Source organism: Callorhinus ursinus, unplaced genomic scaffold (assembly GCF_003265705.2).
Source record: "Callorhinus ursinus isolate GAN/ISIS: 27379988/994484 unplaced genomic scaffold, GSC_fseal_2.0 scaffold10, whole genome shotgun sequence".
Lineage (NCBI taxonomy): Eukaryota > Metazoa > Chordata > Mammalia > Carnivora > Otariidae > Callorhinus > Callorhinus ursinus.
In genome coordinates, this window is record NW_027397072.1 from 87,459,151 (window position 1) to 87,479,692 (window position 20,542).

The 20,542-nt window shown below is 36.4% G+C and overlaps 1 protein-coding gene across 1 annotated transcript; it reads left to right on the forward strand.

Moving 5' to 3' along the window:
- Positions 1–237: 237 nt before the first annotated feature.
- On the forward strand, positions 238–10,617 carry LOC112821718 (sulfotransferase 1C4-like). The gene is made up of 7 exons (XM_025869099.2): positions 238–620; positions 3,299–3,424; positions 4,226–4,323; positions 4,843–4,969; positions 5,184–5,278; positions 8,093–8,273; positions 9,173–10,617. The coding sequence occupies exons 1-7, from the start codon at positions 467–469 to the stop codon at positions 9,286–9,288; spliced, it is 897 nt and encodes a 298-aa protein (XP_025724884.1). The 5' UTR covers positions 238–466; the 3' UTR covers positions 9,289–10,617.
- The last annotated feature ends 9,925 nt before the right edge of the window (positions 10,618–20,542 follow it).

Here is a 20,542-nt window from a genome sequence, read left to right on the forward strand (position 1 = left end):
CTCTGTAACTTTTTAATTAGTTTAAAATTCACAGAAGAAACAATTAGTGAATGTCTGTGAATTATTTTATGAACACAAAGATGAAAAACATAAACAATATGGCACTAACTCTTGTTAAACTGACACAGAAGAGCAGGACTGAACATGAACATGACACAGCAGCCAGGGTTTGGGAGGGCCTGTGGTATTACGTCACAGCCTGGATGGGAGGAGGGCTGGAGCTCATTAAGAAAACGCCTGTGTACAAAGGCCTAAACCGTAGTTCCGAGCTTCCTGGAACTTGGGCTGGCAGACCTGTAGCTACTTTCCGCCTTGACTGCCAGCCATCCCCAGACTGTCCAGGAAGAACTTGCAGTCTGTTTTGCATTGTCTGTACGATAAATAGAATTCAGCTTTGTGCTGATTGAGCAGTAACATTTTATCTGGAGCAGTACTCTGATTTCTGACACTAAGGGCCTTAAACAAAATGGAGGATTTTAAATTTGATGGAACAGAGCGCCTACCTGTCGACTATGTGAAGGGGATTCTGCAACCCACACCTACCTGTGACATGTGGGACCGGATCTGGAACTTCCAAGCCAGGTCTGACGATCTGCTTATTGCCACCTATCCTAAAGCAGGTAAGTGGAAGGGGAAGTGGGGAGGTGAAGAAGAGAATTAGGAAGGTGAGTGGGGAAAATATTAATAATGAAATAAAGACTGATCTGGGTTGGAAAATTGTTTACTGGACAGAGTGATATGGCTAAGTCAAATCACTTGTGGAAACTGAAACTACAGAAACTACAGAAAAAAATACTAAAATAATGCACAAAATTTTAAGAATTTAATTCTTCCTATAATGTACATATTTTTTTACTTCCCCAGGAGAGAGTGACTCAAACAGTCAAGAACTAACGGACTAGATTTGATTTGTTTGCTCCCAATGCAGGCCCTTATTGCAGATCCTGTAAAAAACTGCTTTGTGTGTATAAGCTAAAAAGAGGATCCTAAGGCTGACTTAGGGAATAATTAGGGGAGCTTTGGTCCTGCATTGCTGATTTCACCTCAGCAGTCTCCAGAAGCCCTTGTTCAGGGTCTGAGAACTACTCTTTTGATTTCTATCTTCCCTTGTGGTATGTTGTACAAGAACCTACTTCCTTGTTTCAATAATCAGTTTAACAAAAGTTGCTGTAGAAGTAAGACTTCTTGAGCCCAGCCACTGTATCATAAAAATTTCAGGATGAGCAGGGAGAAATAGTTCTCTGCAGATATTTATGCATATCTACATATATACTAAAAATACACTATTCAATTCACACCCAGATTGCATATACATTTGGTCTTTGCAAAATCAAGCTCCCTGTCAATAACTCCTCTTACACACACACACACACACACACACACACACACACACACAGATGTTCACATCGAAACACACACGTACACACACACCAAAAACTTTAAATCTAAGCATTTCTGAGATTGTATGTTCAAACCCCTCTTGAGTCTTTATCTCTAATGATCCTGATAAAAGACTGCCCGCAGATGGGAGTCTTAGACTCTCATTTACCCATCAGTTTCATATGGGTCCTAATTTTCTAATCTCACTCACCAAGAGCCTGTTCAGGATTAAACTTTCCTAATGTGAATGTAAAAGTAATCACTGGTGAGAATCACATCTCACAGTCTTAATTTTGTCCACAACTCTACTTTATCATCGTTTCAGTACATGTTTACATCATTTAAGTATAATGTTTAAAAATTAATCTTTTCTCCACCTGCCAAATGTGAGCAGTAGATTTGGTTCATTTAAGGTTTTCAAGGGTTAGGGTTAATAGGGCTTGAATGATCCAAATAACACACTCAAAAAAAAAAAATGCTTGCCAGCGAATGTAACATTTAATCATCACTAAAACCTTACCCATTAATAAAAGTTATATTTATTAGAGGGAAGAAGAAATAAGCATAGACAAAAAATGTGGTTTATACCTAAATTTTTAAAAGAATAACATATACTCTGGGAATGAGCCAAGAGAAAAATATATTATAAAATCACTGATTTCTAGAGGATGAATTGAGAAGTCATTCCATTCATCCCCAAACTTCTAGCAACACGTGAACCTGCCCCAATGTTAGCTGGCATTAAATGGCTATAAATTCAGAGTGAACACATAAAATCAGTACAAAGAGCTCTCTTTTTTATTAGATAGATAAAGAAATATTGGTCCTTTATCCTGTAATGAAAGAGTTGGTGCCAGAAATTATTAAAGACCTAACCCATCTAGGATATAAAATGTAATATTTTCATTGTTTCCTGACTTATGCCCTTACTATAGAACTAAAAGCACTGAATTGACAGTATGAGAAAAGGCATCTGTAATGAGAGATGGTGTCAGAAAATATAGAAAGATCAGCCCATATCCAGGATTCAGAGAACCATCCTAAAATTGTCAAACATCTTCCCAACATGGATTTGTCAAAATATCTGACACAACAGTTCCTCATCAAATATGAAGATTCATTTGGTAGGAACTATATTAGTCTGAATCAGGCAGCACACAGAAACTGAGGCTGGGAGACAGAAGCCGTTCTTCCAGTGGCTTCTTGAGTTCAAGGCACTAGGCAGGAAAATGTGGTATGGCCTATGCAAAATTTCTATCTGTTGGAGCTACCATCTGTGTTACCACCTCAGGAAGAATGACCTCTACCTCTCTTCCACCTTTCAATGCATTTCATCAGCAGAATCTAAATAGTATTCAAAATCTTAGTGGTAAAGAAGTCTAGGGAATATACTTTTTAGCCTTTCAGTCCCTGAGGTAAGGGAAAAATTGAGAAACAGTTGAAAATGGATACTAAGTACTAATGATCAATATCAAGCCCAGGTAATAATTATTCATTTGTTCATTCAGCCAACATATATTAAATACTTCCTATGTGGCAGCCGCACACTATGTACTTGGGAAACAGTAATCACAGAGTGATTTCTCTTCAGGAGATTATAATCAGGTGAGAAAGACCTTTCATTCTGTCTTTCTTAGAACAATGCAGCTACATGAATAGGATAACAATCCAAATTAATGGTTGTGACAGGCAAAAAAATGAACTGCATATTTATCAATATAATATCCACTCCAAATTGCAGCCTTTGTATAAAAAATTCACATTATGATAACACAAGACATAAATAAAAAATGATGTTTTCTGAATTCCACTATAAACCTAGCTTTAAAGTTCAGAGATATTCTAACAAGTATAGTCATATTTTAAGAAATGTAATATACTAAATGTCTATGCATCATCATCTTACATGTGGAATAAGGAACAACATGGACTCAGGAAATAGTGGACTTAATACAAAATGAAGGTGATATTGACAAATGTCAACGAGCACCTACTCATATACGAATTCCTTTCATCGAATGGATAATCCCATCCATAGGATCTGGTAAGTATTGAAAAGCCACACTTGACTAAGGTCTGAAATATACACTTAGGATTTTTACTATCACGTAGCCCTCTCAAAATTCTAGGCATTTGGGGCGCCTGAGTGGCTCAGATGGTTAAATGTCTGCCTTTGGCTCAGGTCATGATCCCAGGGTCCTGGGATCGAGCCCCACATCGGGCTCCTGACTCAGCGGGGAGCTTGCTTTTCCCTCTCCATTTGCCTCTCCCCCTGCTCATGCTCTCTCTCTATCTCTGTGTCTCAGATGAATAAATAATATCTTTAAAAAAATTCTAGGCATTAAAGCTGAAAAAACTAATAGAAAAGACACAAGAATTAATATAAGCACTTTGAAAAACTAGAAAAAATTAAATTCTGGGCATTCAAGCAATTACTAATGAATTATGTGACTGCATTTTTTTAACTATGTCTGGCCATTGTTGTACTCCAGACATTTTCTAATGGACTTACTGCTTATACAAAAGTAAGTTAAGTTTTTATTCTACGTTAGAAATTAATTTTATTCCACAAGGATGAGTCCAAGTAAAATAATTCATGGTGGAAGAGTTTGAATTTTTTACGTTCTTATTTATTTAGTTTCTTGCTTGTTATGGTTAAAAACTGTTCCAGCTTAAAAAAAAATCATTTATAGGCTAGAAATATTCTCTCAGGTCAAATTTACAGTTATAGTGCTCTCACAAATGACTTGAATTGTTCAATTGTTCCTAAAATAGTAATAATAGAAGCAGCAAGATTTTGAAGCAAATAGAAATAGTGGGAAGTGATCAAAAATCAATTTTACAGGTTTGGACCGAGCTAATGAAATGCCCTCACCACGGACCCTGAAAACACATCTTCCCATCCACTTGCTGCCACCATCCTTCATAGAAAAAAACTGTAAGGTAAAAAGCAAAAGGAATTCACAGTTTACTCCTTAGAACAATCTTAGAGTGGTCTTCAATTTCCTCTTAAAACACTTTACTTTTTGGAGCACCTGGGTGGCTCAGTTGGTTAAGCATCTGACTCTTGGTTTCAGCTCAGGTCATGATCTCAGGGTCTTAAGATCAAGCCCCACATCAGGCTCTATGCTCAGAGTGTGGTCTGCTTGAGATTCTCTCCCTCTCCCTCTGTCCCTCACCTCTCTCTCTCTCTCTCTCTTTCTCAGAAACAAATAAATAAAATATCTTTAAAAAAAAACACTTCCCTTGTTAAAAAACAGAGAGTCCATCTCTTCACAGTAATCAATATGCAAATTGATTTGAATCCTTTTCAAGTCCCACAAAAACCAAGATCACAAGAATACAACAACAGAAAATCTCATCTGTATGGAATGTATCCACTTGAATATAATATGTAGGGGTAATAACTACATATAAGTCTAATCCTATTTTTGCTTCTTTCCCTCCTCCTGCCATTCCTAGATAATCTATGTAGCAAGAAATCCAAAGGACAATATGGTATCTTATTACCATTTCCAAAGAATGAATAAAGCTCTTCCTGCTCCAGGAACCTGGGAAGAGTATTTTGAGAATTTTCTGGCTGGGAAAGGTAAGAGAATTCAGCTTTGCTTCCTTCCTTTCTCAAAATCCTCAAACACTTTAAAAGGAAAAAATCATTTCCTTAGAACAGCCAGGGTTCTGCTTGCGTTACTGTGAAGAAATCATCAGTGTGATACTCTCCCTCTCTTTAGAAACTCTCCTTTCAGTGGAATATTTGTTGGGCTTCTGTTATTCATTACCCTGTTTTTCATGCCTCCTTGCAGTGTGCTGGGGTTCTTGGCATGACCATGTGAAAGGATGGTGGAAAGCCAAAGACCAACACCGCATTCTCTACCTCTTCTATGAGGATGTGAAGAAGGTGAGGGGCAATGCTATCTAATGTGTTCCCATTGGACCATAAGACATTTAGGTAATAATATATGGACCCCACTGGGGACTCACAGATTGAAACAGGGAATAGAAAATGCTACATTTCATTAGCTACTGCTGTCCATGCATCAAAACACATATGGCATATCATGAGTTAACATATCACAGTTTCATCTCTAATTTCCTGGTGCTCCCGAGTAGATCCCATATGGTACACCTTTTCCAGATAGGCAAAATATGAGTAATACCTTTTTTCCTCTTTCATGTCTACTTTAAAATTCTGTTTAGAAAGGAAAACATTTTCTAGTACATTTTGGGTTTTTTCATTAGTACTTGAGAAATGTTACAATTTCAAGAAATGGTTTAAGAAATTAGGGTGTAATGGAAAATACTAATGATTTAGATGAATTCAAGTTCTGGCTTTACCACCTACTGCCAATTATTCTTGGTGAGGACACTTAACATCTTAGAGACTTACTTAGTTTCCCTAAACGCAAAAACTAGGTAGTAATAGATACTCTTCCAAAATCTAATATGAGGACTAAATAAGATGATGTTCATGGGAGTTACTATATAATATATATTATCATCATACTATATAGTATATATGATAATATACTATCATTATATTATAAATGATAATATGCTAAATACTATCTGTGATTTAACTAAATACAGGGATCCACGAAAATTACAGTCTTTGTTCTTCAATTTATCATTGAAAGCCTTGGTACTCAAAAGGTGCTTCACAGATTAGCTGCATGGAGCTCTCAGAGACCACATCAGGCCTGCTAAATCAGAATGTGCACTTTATAAGATGCCTAGGGTATTTATGGGCACATTAGTTTAGATGCACAACTCCTAAGTTCGGTCACTGCTGGGCCTCATCTAGTTGTTTCCACAGAATATCGAAAGAGTGAAACAGCATAATTTTTCTATTTTTTTAGTTGAGATATAATAGACATTTAACATTGTATTAGTTACAGGTGTACAAGATGATTTAATATTTGTATATATTGTGACATGAGCACCACAACAAGTCCAGTTAACATCTATCACCACACAGTTACAGAATTTTTTTACTTGTGATGAGAATTCTTAAGATCTATTTTCTTAGCACCTGTTAAATATACAACACGGTATTATAACCATAGTCACCATGCTGTACATTACATCCCCAGGATTTACTTACTTTATAACTGGAAGTTTGTATCTTTTGACCCCCTTCACCCATTTTGCCCACCCCAACTGCCACTCCCCACTCCCCACTTCTGGCAACATCAATCTCTTCTCTGTATCTATGAGTTTAGTTGTTTTGCTTAGATGCCACTCTATAGTTTTTTCAAACAGAAAAAGTCAGGCATATTCCTATTTTAGTGCGAAGAGTTATCTACTCACAGAATTCTAGATTTAGATACTCAGTTAAATATTGTGGCAGGGAGTTGTATGCTATAAGGGGGGAGTTTCCCTTTCATGAGTAGATATGAGAAACTGAGGAAGCCAAAGAAGGAAGGGTTCTATTAAACTTGGAATAGGAAAACTCCATGTAGGTGATGCTTGTCTACCATATGTATCATAGCAGTGTCAAAGAAAGATATATCACCAAGAATGATGCCCTTTTAACAGGGTACATCCTAATGTATTATGAATGCCAGGAAGAAACTTTATTGAGCAGGTAGTCTAACCTCAGAGTCCCTAGAGCCCTTTTAAATATATCTGTGATCATGTTCTGGAATGTCCCCTGAATAGTCACACAAAGCTCAATATTCTCACCACTCTTGCTGATTCCTAGTCTATGTGAGGCCAATTAAATTAAGTACTACTTTTGACATAGAAGCTTTTCAAGCAGAAGACACAGTTGTCAGGCTAAACCTTTCCACTTTCCCTCCCCTACCATTCCTTCTAAAGATAGGGACTTCCCATAGCCACAGCTCCTCAGGGTTGTGTGTCCCTCTGATGAGGAGACATTGCAACTGAGCTCCTCTCAGGGATACATAAATACCTGAACATGCTGGGTAGTAGACTTACTAGCCATGGGTGCCTCTTAAGTACCTCATGGGTGCAAAATAGTCATCTCTCATTTTCTTGCTACCACTGACTGCTGCCACTGAGATGGTCTGGGACATTTCTATCAATATCATAAATAGGACACACCCTACTTAAATTGTCTGCCCCTATGCTTCTGCAATGTCTTTGTTCTTATCATCAGTCTGACTCTCTCTCATATACATTTGGCCGACCAAGACTTCTCCCATAACTGACTTGCATGGGACACTTGGGCATGACTCTTAGTGAAGCATTCTCCATGCACTGCGTGTCATTGTATAGTGAATGTTTCTCTAATACCACTCAGTTTTTGCTTCCATGTTAGAGCAAAAAAAGCTTAGTAATTCCAGTTAATAAAAAAGAGAACCATATGGGCCATAATGTTAAAATGAGTCATTTCTGGATAGTTTGAGTATTTGTGAGAGATTTTTTTTAATATTTTATTTATTTATTTATTTGAGAGAGAGAGTGAGTGCATGAGAGCAGGGGGATGGGCAGAGGGAGAAGGAGAAAATCCCAAGCAGACTCCACACTAAGCATGGAGCCCAACACAGGGCTCAATCTCACAACCCTGAGATCATGACCTGAGCCAAAACCAGGAGTTGGACGCTTAACTGACTGAGCCACCCAGGTGCCCCTAAGATTTTTTTTTTAATTTTAACTTATGACATGTTACTGATTACTATTATTAATTCATTTCAATATTCTTTTTAAACCAATTGTCTTATATCTAATCTCCAGTTTACTCTTATCATAGAATCCAAAGCATGAAATTCAGAAGGTGGCAGAATTTATTGGAAAAAACCTACATGATGAAGTCCTAGATAAAATTGTCCATCACACCTCATTTGATGTTATGAAGCAGAATCCAATGGCAAACTATTCATCGGTTCCTACTAAAATCATGAACCACACTGTTTCTCCATTCATGAGAAAAGGTTTTTATATTTTTTTTGTCCAATATTTCACAGCTTTGAGGGAGTTTTCTGTGGCTAAGAAAAATAAGATCTATAACAAATGATTATGGGAAAAGAAATAGGAAACCAGGAATGAAATGAAAACAATTGGAGAGTGAGGTGTGGTGTCTACATCCAATTCCTTATCCTCCCTTTCTCTCCAGAGATCTGGCTGACAAGATGAAAACACAGAATTAAGTCAGATGGGGCAAAGAATTCATTTTATAATGAGCTTATAAGGGCCCTATGCTATCAGTTAGATTTATCCATTCAAAAATACTTACTGAGTGGATACTATGTATCAGGCACTGTTCTAGATAATGTTCAGAGCAGTGAACAAAACACAGAAATTTCTTCCCTCATGAATTATATTCTAGCCACAAACAAAATGAACAAGAATACCCAGGATAATAGATGATGGTAAGCACTATGGAAAAAAAACAATCTGCAGAAAGGTAACAGAGATTGCAATTGGAGAAGTTGGGGGATCTTCTTTTTTGGTTTTCTTCCTCAAAACTATACCTTGAATTCTCCCACATACAAGCCCTTCTCAGAGGGCCTATAGATGGAAACTATGGGCATAAGCACCTACCACACTTCGATGTGCAAAGAGGTCAGGAGAAAAAGACAAGAAATCCCCACAGGCCTGCTGTTTTAATTGCGGTAGTTTCATTTCCCCCATTAATGTGACTCAGTAATGGGGTCTCCTTGTTCCACAAATCAGATAAGAAATTCTTCTTCCCTTCATAACGAAATTGACAGGTTAGCAAGAGGAATATTTTGTCCAATATTGCCCCCCTGGAAAGTAGAGTAGAAATATTCTAACAGAAACAGGAGAGTAGAGAAATGCACACTGACTCTCTCCCACATGACTGTTTCAGGGACAATTGGAGACTGGAAGAATCACTTTACTGTTGCTCAGAATGAGAGATTTAATGAAGACTACGAGAAGAAAATGGCTGATACCAATATAACTTTCCACTTCCAATTCTCCTAAAAAGAGAAAAGAACCAAAATTTTTTAGTTTATTACCTAATTTTTTGGTAATAATCAATAAAACTTTATTACCCAGACCACATGATATTGGATTCAGGTTCTCAGACTAGTTGATTATTGTGTTTGCTTTTGTTCACTCTTAAAAAAGTAGGGATAAAGCTAGCAGAGATTGGCGGCAAGGTGGAGAGTGAGAGCAGGATGGCAAAGTAGAAGGAAGGAGGTTCAATAATTACTGTTACAATCATGGATGGCATCATTGTTGATTATCACTATATTTAAGTTTTCTACAGATCATGTGTTTGTTGACATATTTTAAATGCTTCATTCCTTATATAAAAAAACACTAAAGTTTTCAGAGTAAGTGTTCGTTCAGGCTAACTTTTCAATGCATCACTAAAATATATAGATAGTGACTTTCTCCCAGAAATTTCTTGGTAGCCAAGTAAACATCAAGTGACTCTGTTTCTCCATGACACTTTCCAATTCACCTCAGTGTTCTTACTATAATACATCTATCCCTATCTCTTACCACATCCTATATACTTAAGTCTTTCTCTCTCTCCAGCCAATGCTATGATTGAGTTTTGGGGTCATATCTTGACTCACCTCCTTCCAGTGCATCCACAGCAATATCTGTCAGTTTTACCTGTACAGAGTCTCATTTGTATAGTCACCCTTCTAGTTCAGAAAACTTTTACCTCTTGTCCATACTAGTATAAGCTTCCTAACTCATTTCTCTGTTTCTTGTACACCTACCAGGGTTACTTTCCTAAAACAAGATTTTGATTATATTTCTCTTGAGCTCTAAATACTTCAGTGATTCTGAATTTTTACTGCCTGAAAGATAAATCCATGCTTTTTAGCTATCAATTCAAAGGCAGCTATAATGATATGATATGGTGGAGCTCATCTTCTAAACTACTTTCCTAACTTAATTTCACCTTCTAGACCACCTCCATGCTTCAGCAAATAAGCCTACTCACTGAGACCTGATCACATCTTGCAGGGTCCTATCCTACTAGTTTTATTTTCACCATGTCTCCATTTGAAATTTCCTTTCCTTTCTTTCTACCTATCCAAAACATATAATATGCTTCAATGACCAGCGTGAGTGGTTCATTCCTCCTGCAAATACTGAAAGCTGAAGAGAGCATTTGCTTTTCTTTTTTTTAAATCATCATTAGTTTTTGATGTAGTGTTCAACAATTCATTAGTTGCTTATAACACTCAGTGCTCATTACAACACAAGCATTTGCTTTTCTGAAGTCCTATACACTTGGTATAATTATTTTGTGATTAAGATTAAAGTATGTTATATATCTTGCATGTATATATTGTCTCTTTTATGCTTATTAAAATGTTTGTTTTTTTCTACAAGATAGAAATATTGTATATATTTCATTGCACATCAAACAAAATATGACAAGCACAAAAATTAGTAACTGAAAGAATATATCAGTCAAGGAAATTCTAAAAAGCTAACTTTTTATATTTTAAGTAGTCCCTATAACAGCTATCATTTATAGCTGCTGTCCAGTATACTAGTTACTAGCCACATGTGGCTATTTAAATTAATTAAAACTAAATAAAATTCAGTTATTCATTTTTCACTAGTTAAATTTCAAGTGCTCAGTAGCCACACATTTCTAGTAGCTATCACTGGGACATTATAAAACATTTCTATCATCAGAGAAATTTCCATTGGATAAGACATTTTATTTTTACAATCCTTTGAATATGGCATTATTATCTCAATGAGAAAACTAAAACTAAGGTTCAGAGATATTAGTTAAGTTACTCAAATAAGAAATATTGGCATTTAGTTTCAAGCATAGCTCCAACGGTTCCCAAATCTGCATTTTTAACTGCTAAAAATAGAGCCTCTTCCTTCCTGTTCCTGCCACTGTCTCATCACAGGGTCATCATGATCACCACTAACTAAAAGCTGCTCAACTCAGACCCCAAACTAAAACCAACCAGACCGGCATCAAACTGTCAGCCATTCCCCACCTTGATCAAGTGAAGCTTAACAATAGTCTACTGAATAGCTGAAGCATTCCCACTGTCTACATGCTCTGAAGTAGACAGAGCCCTAAGCTGACAACAGCCTCCCACTTGACATCCACCACGTGTCCAGTCTGAAATCTGTCCTTTATACCTTTATATCTCTAAGATTCCCCCTGAAATTGGGTAAAATTTCTGCAGGCCCTTATCGGAATGCAGTGCCTTCTGTGGCTGTGTTCAGTTCTCCCCCACCCCCCATACCACCACTCCTCCAAGACACCAAAATCCATGCCCTGCCCTGCTGCCTCACATAGACAACTCAGGGGAAGGGGTCTTGTGCTCAGTCCATGGCTCTTGGACTTTTGACCTTGCACTCAAGCTGCTGTCTCTTACTTTCCTCCAAACCACCTATATAATCTTTGCAAGCAAAACCAATCTGTATATTTTGGTTACTTAGCCCTAGCCCCAAAAAGACCAACTCAAACTGGCCTTAACTTGGTCTCTCCCCTTCAGTCTTTCAAAACTAGTGATTAGCATAATATATTCTAGATCTAGTCAACATTATTTCATTTCAGCAGAAAATTACAATAATGCATTTAGGCTATATAATCCTTCTGGTACATAGAATCTACCAATACAGAGTGCACATTCTGTATTGTTTTGTTTTGTTATGTTTTGTTTGAGGGAGAGAGAGTATGAGGGAGGGTCACAGGGAGAGAAAGAATCTTTAGCAAGTTCTACACCCAGCATGGAGCCCAATATGGGGCTTGATCTCACAACCCTGAGATCATGACCTGAGCCAAAATCAAGAGATGGACACTTAACCAGTGGAGCCACACAGGCACCCTGCACATTCTGTTTTAGTACGTGTGAGCAATAACCTTTAACTCCTGTGAAGGAATATTAGGTTTGAATCAAGACAATATTAAAGAAAATCAAACTACATGTATAGAGAAGAAAGAAGTAAAATAGCTAAAAAAATCAGTATTATAATTCTATATAAAACATTAAGAAGAACACATATTCTTAGCAATGTTAAGAGACAATTTGGTGTGAATAAATCATAATGCTACCTGGCTCCTGTCTATTAGTAAAGTGCCAATATAAACATAATTTTTAAAATAAATACATTTCAGGCCACCCTGTGTGGCTCAGTCAGTTAAGCATCCAACTCTTGATCTCAGCCCAGCATGGAGCCCACTTTAAAAAATAATAAATAAATAAATAAAAATACATTTCACACCAATTCAAACTTAAATCCAGGGTGAGAGAAATAAAAACTCACCCTAGGATTAAAAACACCACAATAAAATAGGAAATTAGAAAGTAAATGGTTTCTATCTCCTCAGACTCAGAGCACTAATGAAAAAGGCACTATACTTTGAATGACAGATTGAAGGACACTGAGAACAAGGTAAATACCACAGCTTACCACAGCACCAGAGAGGCTATAGCATGAAAGATACCAAGGTGAGAAAGAGATTACAAGTTCTTAATAAAAAATAAAAATAAAAAAACTTTAACTGGGAAAGTATACAAACAAGACCAGAGAAGTCATATTCCCAGAAAAGGCATGAGAGTTCCCCAGAGATTTTAGCCAGACTGATTGATAGAGGCCTTCCCTTGTACAAAGCAAATCTATAAAGACTGGGAGAAGTGACAGTTTTTTTTCAAATGCCTAAATCTCAACATGAGATCACAACACATAAAAAGAAAATAGAGAAACATGGCCAATCAAAGAAACACAATAAATCTCCAGAAATAAGTTCTAAATAAACAGATATCTATGAATCACTGGACAAAGAATTCAAAATAACCATCTTAAATATGCTCAATGAGCTAAAAAAAAAAAAACACAGAAAGCCAACTAAATGAAATCAGCGAAACAATGCATGAATGAAATAAGGTATCAAGAAAGAGACAGAAACTATTAAAAAAAAACTTAAACAGAAGAAAGAACCAGTGAACTTGAAGAAAAAGTCAGAAGAGCATAAAAGAAAAAAAGTATGAACGAAAGCAAAAAGAGCCTAAGTGACTCATGAGAGATCATCAAGAACAATGTGAAAGTCCTTTAATATAGTCCCAGAAGAACAGAAGAGAGAGTATATAATTTTTATATGTAAGAATAGAAAAACCAGGGCGCCTGGGTGGCTCAGTTGGTTAAGTGACTGCCTTCGGCTCAGGTCATGATCCTGAAGTCCCGGGATCGACTCCCACATCGGGCTCCCTGCTCAGCAGGGAATCTGCTTCTCCCTCTGACCCTCTTCCCTCTCGTGCTCTCTATCTCTTATTCTCTCTCTCTCAAATAAATAAATAAAATCTTTAAAAAAAAAGAATAGAAAAACCATCCTTCAAAAGTGAGAGAGAAATTAAAAATATTCCCAGATAAACAAAAGCTGAGGGAATTTGTTACCATTAGATCTGTCCTGCATGATGAAATGAAAGGATGCTAGACAGTAACTCAGAGACTTATGAAGAAATAGATCACATGGTAGACCACAAAATGAGTCCCAATAAATTTAAGAAGACTAAAATCATATCATGCATCTTTTCCAAATACAGCTGTATGAAACTAAAAATTAATCACAAGAAAAAACTGGAAAAAAACACAAACACTTGGAAGCTAAACAACATGTTACTAAATAGCCAATGGGTTTATGAAGAAATCAAAGAGGAAATAAAAAAAATACATAGAGACAAGCCTCTTGGACAGCAATATGCAAAAGAATGCCATCAGACAGCAAAAAGAAATAAAAGGCATCCAAATCAACAAGGAAGAAGTCAAACTTTCACTATTTGCAGATGATATGATACTCTATGTGGAAAATCTGAAAGACTCCACCAAAAAATTGCTAGAACTGATACACAAATTTAGCAAAGTCACAGGATACAAAATCAACATACAGAAATCTTGCATTTCTATACACTAATAATAAAGCAGCAGAAAGAGAAATCAAGGAAGTGATCCCATTTACAACTGCACCAAAAACCATAAGATACCTAGGAACAAATCTGACCAAATAGGTAAAAGATCTGTACTCTGAAAACTAGAGAACACTTATGAAAGAAATTGAAGAGGACAGAAAGAAAAGGAAAAATATTCCATGCTCATTGGAAGAATAAATATTGTTAAAATGTCCATACAATCAAAAAAATCTACAGATTTAAGGCAGTCTCTGTCAAAATAGCACTAGCATTTTTCACAGAGCTAGAACAAACAATCCTAAAATTTGTATGGAACCACAAAAGACCCCAAATACCCAAAGCAATGTTGAAAAAGAAATGTAAAACTGGAAGCAGCATAATTATGGATTTCGAGCAATATTATGAAGTTGTAGTCATCAACACAGTGTGGTACTGGCACAAAAACAGACCCATAGATCAATCAAACAAATAGAAAACCCAGAAATGAACCCACAACTATATGGCCAATAAATCTTTGACAAAGCAGGAAAGAATATCCATTGGAAAAAAAGACAGTCTCTTCAACAAATAGTGTTGGAAAAATTGGACAGCAATATGCAAAAGAATGAAACTGGACCACGTTCTTACTTCATACACAAAAAAAAAATTCAAAATGAATGCAAAACCTAAATGTGAGAGAGGAAACAATCAAAATCCTAAAGAACACAGGCAGCAACCTCTTTGACCTCGGCCACAGCAACTTCTTAATAGACATGCTCCAGAAGCAAGAGCAAAAATGAACTATTGGGACTTCATCAAGATAAAAAACTTCTCCACAGCAAAGAAAACCTATGGAAGGGAGATTGGTGGGGGATGGGCTAAGTGGGTGACGGGTATTAAGGTGGGCACTTGTGATGAGCACTGGGTGCTTTATATAAGTGATGAATCATTAAATTCTATTTCTAAAACTAGCATTACACTATATGCTAACTAACGAAAACTTAAATAAAAACTGAAGCTTTAGGGGCACCTGGGTGGCTCAGTCAGTTAAGCATCTGCCTTTGGCTCAGGTCATGATCCTGGAGGTCCTGGGATTGAGCCCCACATCAAGCTTGTTGCTCAGTGGGAGCCTGTTTCTCCCTCTCGCTCTGCCCCTCCTCCCCACTTGTGTGCACTCTCTCTCTCTCCCTCAAATAAACAAATAAAATCTTTAAAAAAACTGAAACATCAAAAAAATACATAGAGAAAATGAAAATGAAAACACAACAGCCCTAGCTAATATCAAACTCAATGACGGGATACCTTTAGGCTAAGATCAGAAACAAGGCAAAGATGCCCTCTTTCACTTCTATTCAACTTGGTACTGGAAGTTCTGACCAGAGCAATTAAGCAATGAAATAAAAGACATCAAATTGGAAAGAAAGAAGTAAAATTATCTCTGTTTAACAATGATTTGATCTTATATATAAAAATTCCTAAAAATTCCACATAAAAACTATTAAAATTGATAAATGAATTCATCAAAGTTGAGAATAAAAAATCAATACATAAATATCAGTGGCATTTCTATACACTAACAACGAGAAAACTGAAAAGTAAATTAGGAAAATAATTCCATTTACAGCAACATCAAAAATGAATAAAATATTTAGGAAAAAACTTAACTAAGGAAGTGAGACAAAATAAAAACAACAAAACACGATTAAAAGAAAATGTAAAAGACATACATAAATGAAAACATATTCCATGTTCATGGATTGGAATTCCTAAAACTGGTAAGATGTCAGTATTATCCCAAGCAATCTACAGAGTCAGTGCAATCACTATCAAAATCCCAATGATTTTTTTAAATTTAAATTCAATTAGCCATCATTAGTTTCAGATGTAGAGTTCAGTGATTCATCAGTTGCATAGAACACCCGGTGCTCATCACATCACACCCTCCTTAATGCCCATCACCCAGGTACCACATCCCGCACCCAATTCCCCTTTAGCAATCCTCAGTTTGTTTCCCAGAGTCAAGAGTCTCTTGTGGTTTGTCTCCCTTTCCGATTTCTTCCCATTCTGTTTTCCCTCCCTTCCCCTATGATCCTCTGCACTATTTCTTATATTCCACATATGAATGAAACCATATGATAATTGTCTTTCTTTGATTGCCTTATTTCACGTAGCTTAATACCCTCCAGTTCCATCCACATCGATGTAAATGGTAGGTATTCATCCTTTCCGATGGCTGCATAATATTCCATTATACCACATCTTCTTTATCCATTCATCTGTCAGTGGACATCTGGGCTATTTCCATAGTTTGCCTATTGTGGACATTGCTGCTATAAACATCGGGGTGCAGGTGCCTCTTCAGATCACTACATTTTGTATCTTTGGGGTAAACACCTGGTGGTGCAATTGCTGGGTGGTAGGGTAGCTCTATTTTTAACTTTTTGAGGAACTTCCATACTGTTTTCCAGAGTGGCTGCACCAGCTTGCATTCCCACCAGCAGTGAAGAGGGTTCCCCTTTCCCTGCATCCTCACCAACATCCATTGTTTCCTGACTTGTTCATTTTGCCATTCTAGCTGGTGTGAGGTGGTATCTCATTGTAGTTCTGATTTGTATTTCCCTGATGCCAAGTGATGTGGAGCATTTTTTCATGTGTCTGCTGGCCATTTGTATGTCTTTTTGGAGAAATGTCTGTTCATGTCTTTCTTCTGCCCATTTCTTTACTGGATTATTTTTGGGTGTCGAGTTTGATAAGTTCTTTACAGATCTTGGATACTAGCCCTTTATCTGATATGTCATTTGAAAATATTTCTCCCATTCTGTAGGTTGCCTTTTAGGTTTTTTGACTGTTTCCTTTGATGTGGAGAAGCTTTTTATCTTAATGAAGTCCCAATAGTTCATTTTTGCTTTTGTTTCCCTTGTCTTTAGAGATGTGTCTTGCAAGAAGTTGCTGCAGCTGAGGTCAAAGAGGTTGCTGCCTGTGTTCTCCTCTAGGATTTTGATGGATTCCTGTCTCATATTTAGGTCTTTCATTCATTTTGAATTTATCTTTGATAATAGCCATCCTAATGGACATAAAGTGATATCTCATGTAGGTTATGATTTACATTTCTGTGATTACTAGTGATATTGAGCATCTTTATGTATTCATTGTCCATTTGTAGAAACATCTATTCAAGTCCTTTGTTCACATTAAAAATCAGGTTATTTTGTTTTTTGTTGTTGAGTTTTAGGTTTTCCATGTAGTCTAGGTATTAATTTCTTGTGATATATGATTTGCAATTATTTTGACCCATTCCATAAGTTGCCTTTTCACTCTATTGATAGTATTCTTTGATGAGCTCTAAGAGGGAAGTTCAGAGGCACCTGGGTGGCTCAGTCAGTTAGGCATCTGCCTTTGGCTCAGGTCATGATCCCAGGGTCCTGGGATCCAGCCCCACATCAGGCTGGATCCCAGCAGGGAGCCTGCTTCTCCCTCTCCCTCTGCTGCTCCCCCTGCTTGTGCTCCCTTGCTCTCTCTCTCTCTCTCTCTCTCTCTCTCAAATAAATAATAAAAATCTTTTTTAAAAAAGAGGGAAGTTCATAGCAAAATAAATGTCTACATTAAGTGTAAAGGATCTCAAATAAACAATTTAACTCCTTAGTATGAGCAAGGAAATAACAAAACTCAGAGTGAAAATAAAGACTAGAAAGAAAGAGAAAAGATCATGAAACTAAGAACTGATACTTTGAAAAAATAAGCAAAACAGATAAACCTTAAGCTAGACTTACCAAGGTGGAGAAAAAGAGAATTCATATGAATAAAATTAGAAATTAAAAGGAGACTTACAACCAATACTACATAAATACAAAGGATCACATGAGAATAATAAGAACAAATATATACAAACAAACTGGACAACCTAAAAACATGGATAAATTCCTAGAAACATACAACCTACCAAAATTGAATCATGAAGAAATAAAAAATTTGAACAGACCAGTTACTAGTAAGGAGATTGACTCAGTAATCAAAAACCTCCCAATAATGAAAATCCAGGACCAGGTAGCTTTACTGGTGAATTCTACCAAATATTTAAATAATTAATATTTCTCAAACTCCTCCAGTAAAATAGAACAAGGAACACAACACTTCTAAGCTTATTTTACAAGGCTAGCATTACCCTGACACCAAAACCAGACCAGACAAGGATAAGGAAATTACAGGCAATATTACTAATAAACATAGATGCTAAATTCCTTAACAAAATATTAGCAAATCAAATTCAATAATATATTAAAAGGATCATATTCCATTATCAAGTGGGATTTATTTCAAGGATGAAAAGATGATTCAACACCCACAAATGAATCAGTGTGATACATTACATTAACAAAATGAAGAACAAAAATCATATGATCATTGCAATAGATCCAGAAAATCCATTTGGTAAAAATTCAACATCCATTCATGATAACAACTCTCAACAAATTGAGTGTAGAGGGAATGTACCTCAACATACTAAAGGTCATATATGACAAGCCCACTGCTAACATCAAACTCCACAGTGAAAAGTTGAAAGATTTTATTCTAAAATAGAGAGAAAAAGAGAGCCCACTCTCACCAATTTTATTTAACATCACTGAAAGTCCTAGCCCAAGCAATCAGGCAAGAAAAAGAAATAAAAAGAATTCGAATTGGAAAGGAAAAAGTAAAACTGTCTCTATTAACAGATAACATGATATTATATACAGAAAACCTAAAATCTCCACCAAAAAACTGTTAGAACTAATCAGTGAATTCAGCAAACTTCGACAATACAAAATCAGTATACAGTGAGAGGGGTCAGATGACCAGGTGGGAAGGTACAAAATCAATATACAAAAAGCACTTATGTTTCTATATACTATAATGATCTATCAGAAAGAAATTTTTTAAAGCCCATTTACAATCACATCAAAAAGAATAAAACACCAAGGAATAAATAAAACCTAGGTGAAAGATCTGTGCCCTGAAGACTAGAAGACATTGATGAAAAAAATTGAAGACACAAATAAATAGAAAAATAGTCCATGCTCATGGATTGGAATAATTAATACTGTTTAAAAATCCATGCTACCCAAATTAATTTACAGATTCAATGTAATCCCTATCGAAATTCCAATGACATTTTTCATAGCAATAGGACAATCAATGCTAAAACTTGTATGGAAATAGAAAAAAATCAAATAGCCAAAGCCATTTTGAGAAAGAAGCAGCAGCTGGGGGCATTACACGTCCTGCTTCCAAACTATATGACAAAACTATACTAATCAAAACAATATGGTATTGCCAAAAAAATAAAGATAAATGGAACAGAATAGAGAGCGCGAAAATAAACCTACACATAAATGGTCAATTAATTTACAAAAAAGAAGCCAAGAAAATACAATGGGAAAAGAATAGTTTTTATAATAAATGGCACTGGGAAAACTGGATAGCTCTATGCAAAAGGATGAAACTGGACTGCTATCGTACACCCTATACAAAATTCAGATCAAAATAAATCAAACATTTGACAATCAGACCTAAAACTATAAAACTTCTAAATGAAAATATATGGGGTAAAGTTCCTTGACATCAATCTTAGCAATGATTTTTGGATTTGACAACAAAAGCAAAGGCAGCAAAAGTATAAATAAACACTGGAAATAAACTAAAAGATTTCTTCACAGCTAAGGAAACAGTCTACAAAATGATAAGGCAAATTACAGAATGTTAGAAAATATTTCCAAATCATAATCTCCTAAAGGGTTAATATCCTAAATATATATAAAACTCATACAACTTAATAGCAAAAAAAAATTCCAATTAAAAAATGGGCAGAGGATCTGAATACATTTTTCCAAAGAAAAATGGCCACAGGTACATGAAAATGTGCTCAACATCTCTAATCATTAAAGAAATTGTAAATCAAAACCACAATGAGGGGCACCTGGGTGGCACAGTTGGTTAAGCAACCAACTCTTGGTTTCAGCTCAGGGCATGATCTCTGGGTCCTGGGATCGAGACCCACATTGGGCTCCATGCTCAGCAGGGAGTCTGTCAAGGATTATCTCTCTCTCCCTCTGCCCCTCCCCCTGCTCACACTATCCCCCTCTCTCTAAAATAAACAAATAAATCTTTTAAAAAAACCAATAAGATAGGGGTGGAGCAAGATGGTGGAGGAGTAGGAGACCTGGATTTTGTCTGGTCTCAGGAAATCAGCTGAATAGGGATCAAAGCATTCTGAACACCTACGAACTCAACAGGAGATCAAAGAAGAGAGTAGCAACAACTCTCTGAACAGAGAAGTGACCACTTACTGGAAGGTAGGACGTGCGGAGAAG